General features: G+C 53.3%; 1 protein-coding gene across 2 annotated transcripts in view; it reads left to right on the top strand.

Annotated features, from left to right (window-relative positions):
* The first annotated feature begins 464 nt into the window (after nt 1-464).
* The window catches only part of PRICKLE2 (prickle planar cell polarity protein 2), a 322,190-nt gene continuing 316,654 nt past the window's right edge, over nt 465-6,000 (top strand). The window contains exons 1-2 of one of the 2 annotated variants that reach the window (XM_060631513.3): nt 465-708; nt 1,481-1,566. In XM_060631513.3, coding sequence (XP_060487496.3) covers nt 667-708; nt 1,481-1,566 — 128 coding nt within the window. In that variant the 5' untranslated portion in view covers nt 465-666. Of the gene's footprint in view, nt 817-1,480; nt 1,567-6,000 lie in introns of both variants that reach the window. The other variant, XM_060631512.3, reaches the window with a different exon arrangement.

Below are 6,000 nucleotides of genomic sequence, written 5' to 3'. Positions count from 1 at the left end.
GTCCTCCTCCCCCTCCTCCTCCATCTACCCAGCACTTAGCGTCTAGATTCCATGCATGTCACAAACTTTTAAAATAGTCCATTTGCGAGGATGATGGGACTGCTCTATGACTCGATTGTGCTGGCCGTTACAGGTCCGTGTGGATTTGTCAATACTGAAAAGGGCGAATTACACCTTCATTTAAAAAACCTACCCCCCCCCCCCCCACCTCCACCCGCTATCCCCAGCCAAAGCAACAGGGGCGGGGGGGGGGGGGGGGGGCTTCAGGTGGTCCCTGCCCTAACTAAGGCTTGGGCGACGGAAGAGCTTTTGTGGGCGGGCCCAGGTGCGGGACCAGAGTTAGCCACAGCGGGCCGGCGGGGAAGCAGGGGAAGGGAGAAAGTAGGCGCAGCCGGTGCGGGGGAGGGATGGGAAGAGCCCGTGGACCGCGGGGCGAACCCGGGGAGGCGGGGGGATGCCGGGAGAGAGGGAGGGACCTGCGGGCGGGTGCGCGAGAGGCACAGGCGAGGGAGGAGGGGGAGGCGTGCGCTCCGGAGCGAGCCGGGGGCTGCGAGGCGGAGACAGCCAGGCCACGGGCCGCGGAGCGTGCCCGCCCAGGCGACCCGCCCTCCCGGCCGCGGTGCGGACGGACCGACGGACGGCGCTGCGTGCAGGAGGCGCCCGGCCATGTTCAGCCGGAGCTCCCGGAAAAGACTCTCCAGCCGCTCGGTGAGTGTCCCCCACCTGAGCGGGGCCGATCTCCGGGTCCCCCCGGGCCTCCGCCAGCGCCCCTGCCCAGCCTCCCTCCGCCCGGCGGCCGCGCACCTGTGGCCCCAGGTAAGCCGGCCCCAAGCGCGGGGGCGCGTCCGGGGCGCGCGGGAGCGCTCGAAGGCGCGGAAAGGGTTAAGCCCGGACCCCCAGTCTGGGCGAGCGCGAGACCGGGAGCCGTGGCCCTGTGTGTCACAGTGTAGGGGTGCCCCGGAAAGCCCCCTCCCTCGCCTCTTAAGGCAGATCGGAATCCCAGTTGCAGAGCTCCACCGTCTAGCCTCTTGGAGCTCTAGCCGCGGACTTGACTTTGGGCTGTCTTTTGGGGTGTCCTCTGCTGCCCCCTTCCCAGGACCAGCAGCCTCGCCCTAGGCGAAAGCGCGATGGTAGCTTCTCCGGGACTCTGGGGAACAGAAAGGTCTTGCTTTTGTTTCTTAGAAACCCATGACCATGGTGTCTGGGGGAGACAAAGCTCCAGCCATGGCCATTTCTCAGTGGCTTGGTGGCCACGCAAGAGGTAGCCCGCCTGGGTCCTCACACCCTTCCCCACACGAGAGACCACCCTTGGGGCACCAGCAGCGCCCCGCCCCAAGTCCCCCACAACGGAGAAGGACTTTGGAGTCAAATCTGATAAGGTGGGGTGGGAGGGGCAGGTCATTCTGCCTGGTGTGCCAGTGGGGCTTTGGAGAGAGCCCCCGTGGTGGAAATATGGTTGTGTTGTCTTTTTGTTTTGAAGTTGACTGGACTGGGGCGGATAGAGAGAGGCCAGCCATGTAACGCCTGTGGTGACCAGTGCCCCGGGTTCGCCTTGCATAAATGGAGGTAGGATGCCTTTTATCCGATTCCTAAAGACTTAACACTTCCGGGGAGGAAACATGCATATATGCGTGTGTACATACATACATATATTTATCTCCTTTTGTAAATCTCACTTGTAAGTCACATGGAAAGAATGCAAAGCCTGTTCCTTTAAGAGTGGGGCTACATCTGCTCCAAATATCCAAGGTGGAAGTGGTGGCCAGACACTGGGGGATGCGGGAGAGCTGGGCTCAGGCTGCATTTCCCTGATGGGAGAGTTTTCTGTCCCTCCTACCCATACTCTGTGTATCTAAGTTGCTGAGCCCCAAACAGTGCAACTTGGCAATGTCTCCAAGGGCCACAGTGCATCGTGTCGAGGACAGCTGGTGTTTGCCAGTTGTGTTTTTAATTCAGCCCCTGTAACTCTGGGTCCCACCCACAAATCCACTACTGCCCGCCTGCGCTGTGTCAACCCTCTTCGGTGGCCAGATGTTTCTTATTAATGTACCGTGAATGTTGACTTCCAGGCAGCCCCAGCCTGGATTGGAATGATTATGTTTGGGAGATGCGGGATCTGGGTGCCCTCCCAGTGCATCTGGCTGCTCGGGCTCTGGTTGGGAAAAGTTGGGGTGCAGGCTTGCAGGCTCCCAGTTTGATGATGTCAAGAGAAGAGGTGGATACTTCTTGGCAACTTCATGAGAAAGGAAAACACGTGACAGGAGACTATTCTCTGACATCCTCACACGTTCTCCCTTTGATGAGTACATCTTTCCCCTTTCTCCACCACTCATAGGGCCCTTTGATGAAGGCCGTCTCTGGACACAGGGGAGGAAAGGTCTGCTTTGATTTTACGTTACCCCTCTGTGCAGGCTTCTCTACTGTCTCCCAAACGGTAACGCGTGCTGGGCACCCAGTTAGGAGGAAACTCCCAGCCGGCTCCTTCAGAAATTAAATGCTTTTGTTCCTGCCTCAGATGGGGTCTGGCAGCCTCTTTGCCTTTGTTTCAGGGCACTGAGCGCAGCCCTTATGGCTCCCAAGCATTTAATAACTTCTGTGTCAGAGGCACGGCTAGGCGACCTTATAAATATGTAATGGGCAGCCCTAGGCATCCATCGGTGCCAGTGCTGTGGCCCAAATAGTTGGCCCCTTGTGTGTCCCAAATGTGAACATGGGTGATATGTGGAATAGGTATAGGAACCTTCTTTGGTAAACCAAATCCATTATGGCAGGAGTAAGGGCCTCTTCCTGTCTGATCTATCTTGTGCTCTAACTGGTGGTGGGTGGGGGGCGAGGCAGAGTGATGAACAGGAGAGTGCTTCCCAGCTCCTCCCCTACTCTGGAGCCTTTGGGTCACCTGACCAGAGGCCTGTTGGGTAGTAGGTCAGTGTGGGGGTGTGGCCTAGCGTGCCTCCTTTCTTTATGACCTCTGACCTCCAGTAAGCCTCTCACCCTCCTTAGGTCTCGGTTTCCCTAACCATCAGCTGGGAATCAATGTACTTAACTCACGGCGTTTTTGTAGGGATGAAGTGAGATACTGAAAATACATTGCCCGGTATCAGGCACACAGTAACTGTTAACTATGTTTGTTAATTATTTTGAACTTCCTCAGGGAAGGAAGCGTAGCTTGCCCATTTGAGTCTGCTGGGTGTCCGGGTCACTTTAGACTCTGACGACCACAGCTTCTTGGAGAACCTTCAGCCCTTTGAATCCAGCTGATTTTGTGACGGGGGAACAAGTGTTGTATTTTCAGCCCATTGTGGAGCCTTTCTTTTGGAAAGAGACCCTTTCATTAGGCTGAGATGGATTTTCGCGAAGAAGTCGTTCCCCGCCCCCCTCGGCAGCAGAAAGGCTTCACTTTGGCTCCATGAATGGGGTTTTTTATGGTATTTCCAACCATTGCTGGAAAGGAAGCAGCTCCTTGCTTTCGCCCCCTCCTTTTCCCCCATGGGCATACTTTCGGGTGACCTTTTGGAGAAGAGGGACAGCCATTTCTGGGTTACAGCGCAGTGTTCTTTTTTGGCAGTTGGGAACCCACAGCATGCTCGCTTTCTGCTCTTCTGACAGGGGGAGGCTGTGAGGCGCTGGGAGAGAGAGTTGTGCCTGGGAAGGAGCCAAAGGCTGGCCTGACAGAGGCCGAAAGGCTCCCTGTGGTCTAACCCCAGGAGAGAGGATTTCCTTTACCCCAGAGGACCAAGGCACCCTAAGTATTACCACTCGGCCTCTCTGCTGGCATCTCTGCTTCTACACAGGTCCCCTCCAATCCACTGTCCCCCAGCAGGCATTCCCCCAGAAGTGGAACAGAATCGCGTTGCTGCATCCAGCACAAAGGCACGAACGTTCTAGGGAGGAAGCCTGTTGTCAACAAGGTTTGCTTCCTCCTCTGGTGTAGTGGAGGGCGCTAAGGCTTTGAAGTCCAGACGGAGCTGGCCTGCCGTCCTGCTCTGGCTCGGACCAGCTGTGTGACCTTGGGCAAATGACTTAGGCTCCCTGAGTTTCATTTCCGTCCACTGTCAACATGGGCTCTCTCTGCTGAGCAAATATTTGAGTTCCTGCTTTGTGTCCCACACTCTGGTCGTGCTGGGGATACAGCAGAGAACACAGCAGACTAGATTCCTACCCTCATTCAACAAATAATTACATTTTAGAGAAGGTGGTCGGGAAGGCACTTTGTGAGGTGACATTTGAGCAGAGACCTAAATGAAACAAGGGAAGGAGGAGGAGGAGGACGACGATGACCCTGTTGATTCAGACCTGGGGCTGGAGCCAGCTGTATCACCATTTCCTGGGAGCTTGTTAGAAATGCAAAATCCCAGGCCCTGTCCTAGACTTAGCGAATCTCAGTGGGAACTTCAGTAGGATCCCCAGCTGATTCATGTGCAGGTTAAGGATAGAGAAATGCTGAGTTAAAACCCTTAGCCCTGGAGGAGTGCTTGGGTGGCTCAGTTGGTTAAGTGTCCCACCTAGCCCCAGGTTATGATCTTTCAGTTTGTGAGTTCGAATCCCGGGTGGGGCTCTGTGCTGACAGCCTGGAGCCTGTTTTGGATTTTGTGTCTCTCTCTTTCTGCCCCTTCCCCACTCGTGCTCTGTCTGTCTCTCTCTCAAAAATAAACATTAAAAAAAAGAATAAAATAAATTATAAAAAAACACCCACTTAGTGCTGTGTATGCCACATCTCTGTACTTCAGGGCTCTCTCTGTGTGAATAAAGATGCCTAAGGTCCTCTGGAAGTCTCTTCTAGTTCATGGAGATTTTCCTGAGTTACTATACTCTCTCCCCATTTGTATCATCACCCATACCTGCAGGGGGCGACTGTGGGGATTTGTAGAATTTCTCAAGAAGAAAACCCTAAATGGATTTTTGTGTCTTGGGGAACAGAGGGCTCACAATTGGCGAACAGAGTGCTGTCCTCCACCTGATCTGGGGCAGGTGGGGAGAGGTAGGCACCCTTCCCTGCAGGTGACCTTGCCACAAAGAAGCAGCATGTCAAGGCAGCCGAGGTCAAGCCCCACGGCGGCTGGGGCTCAGAGGAAATTTTCATTAAGAGGAAGATTAAGGCATCTTCATGGACTGTGAGCAGAACAAAATCATTAATAACTAAGCTCTTCGTACACTATGAGACAGCGTTCTCAGTGGGGGTTAATTGGGCTTGCTTGTTTGCAACCACTTTGAGCAGGGAGAGAAAAATAGCCGTTTTTACAGTGAAGATTTGCCCTGTGAATACCTAAGCACTGCTGAATAAAAATAGTAATGATAAAGCCAGAGCCGTCAGCAGTAACAAGGATGTCCAGACCTCCACGTAATACATCCATTTCTGGTTCGTCCTCACCAGACCCTGTGAGGTAGATTGAGAAACTGAGGCTCAGAGTTGTTACATAATCTGTCCCAGGTCTCCTGGCTATGGAGAATGAGTTGGGATTTAGCTTTAAAATCCAGATTCATTTTCTTGTGACTCGCCGCCTCTTGTCACCTCTCTTTTGAAAGGCAGAGGGCTCTCCGGTCACATCCAGCCTGCAGGTGGATTTTCTTTGGTTTGCACAGTGTGTTAAGAGGCCTTTTTATAACGTTAAAATCCAGGTTTCCAGCTTCTCTTTGAAAATGCAAAGATGTGATAGCAAGGAGCCTACTTTGCTCCCTGGTAGCATATGAGTGCTCTCTCTTTAGATGGACGTGACCTTGGCTTGCCGTGATCTCTGACATTCTTGTTGCCGTCAAGGATCTCTTCAAGTATTTAGGTGACCTGTCAGGTACTGGAAGTGATTGGAGTTTGTAAATCCTGAGTGAGCATTCTCATCTGTCAAAACAAAAAAAGTGATTTAAAAAAACCAGTAGCTACGGTTTTAAAAGTGTGGACAGTGCCAGGCTAGTGTTTTTACATCCTTCTTGTCTTGGACTTATAGCAATCCTAGGAGACGGTGCAAATATTTATACCTGTTTTAATAGATAAGGAAACTTGAGTTT

Source organism: Panthera onca, chromosome A2 (genome assembly GCF_046562875.1).
Source record: "Panthera onca isolate mPanOnc1 chromosome A2, mPanOnc1 haplotype 2, whole genome shotgun sequence".
Taxonomy (NCBI): Eukaryota; Metazoa; Chordata; class Mammalia; order Carnivora; family Felidae; genus Panthera; species Panthera onca.
The sequence above is the reverse complement of the archived record's forward strand: the minus strand, read 5'-3'. Positions and strand labels throughout refer to the sequence as shown.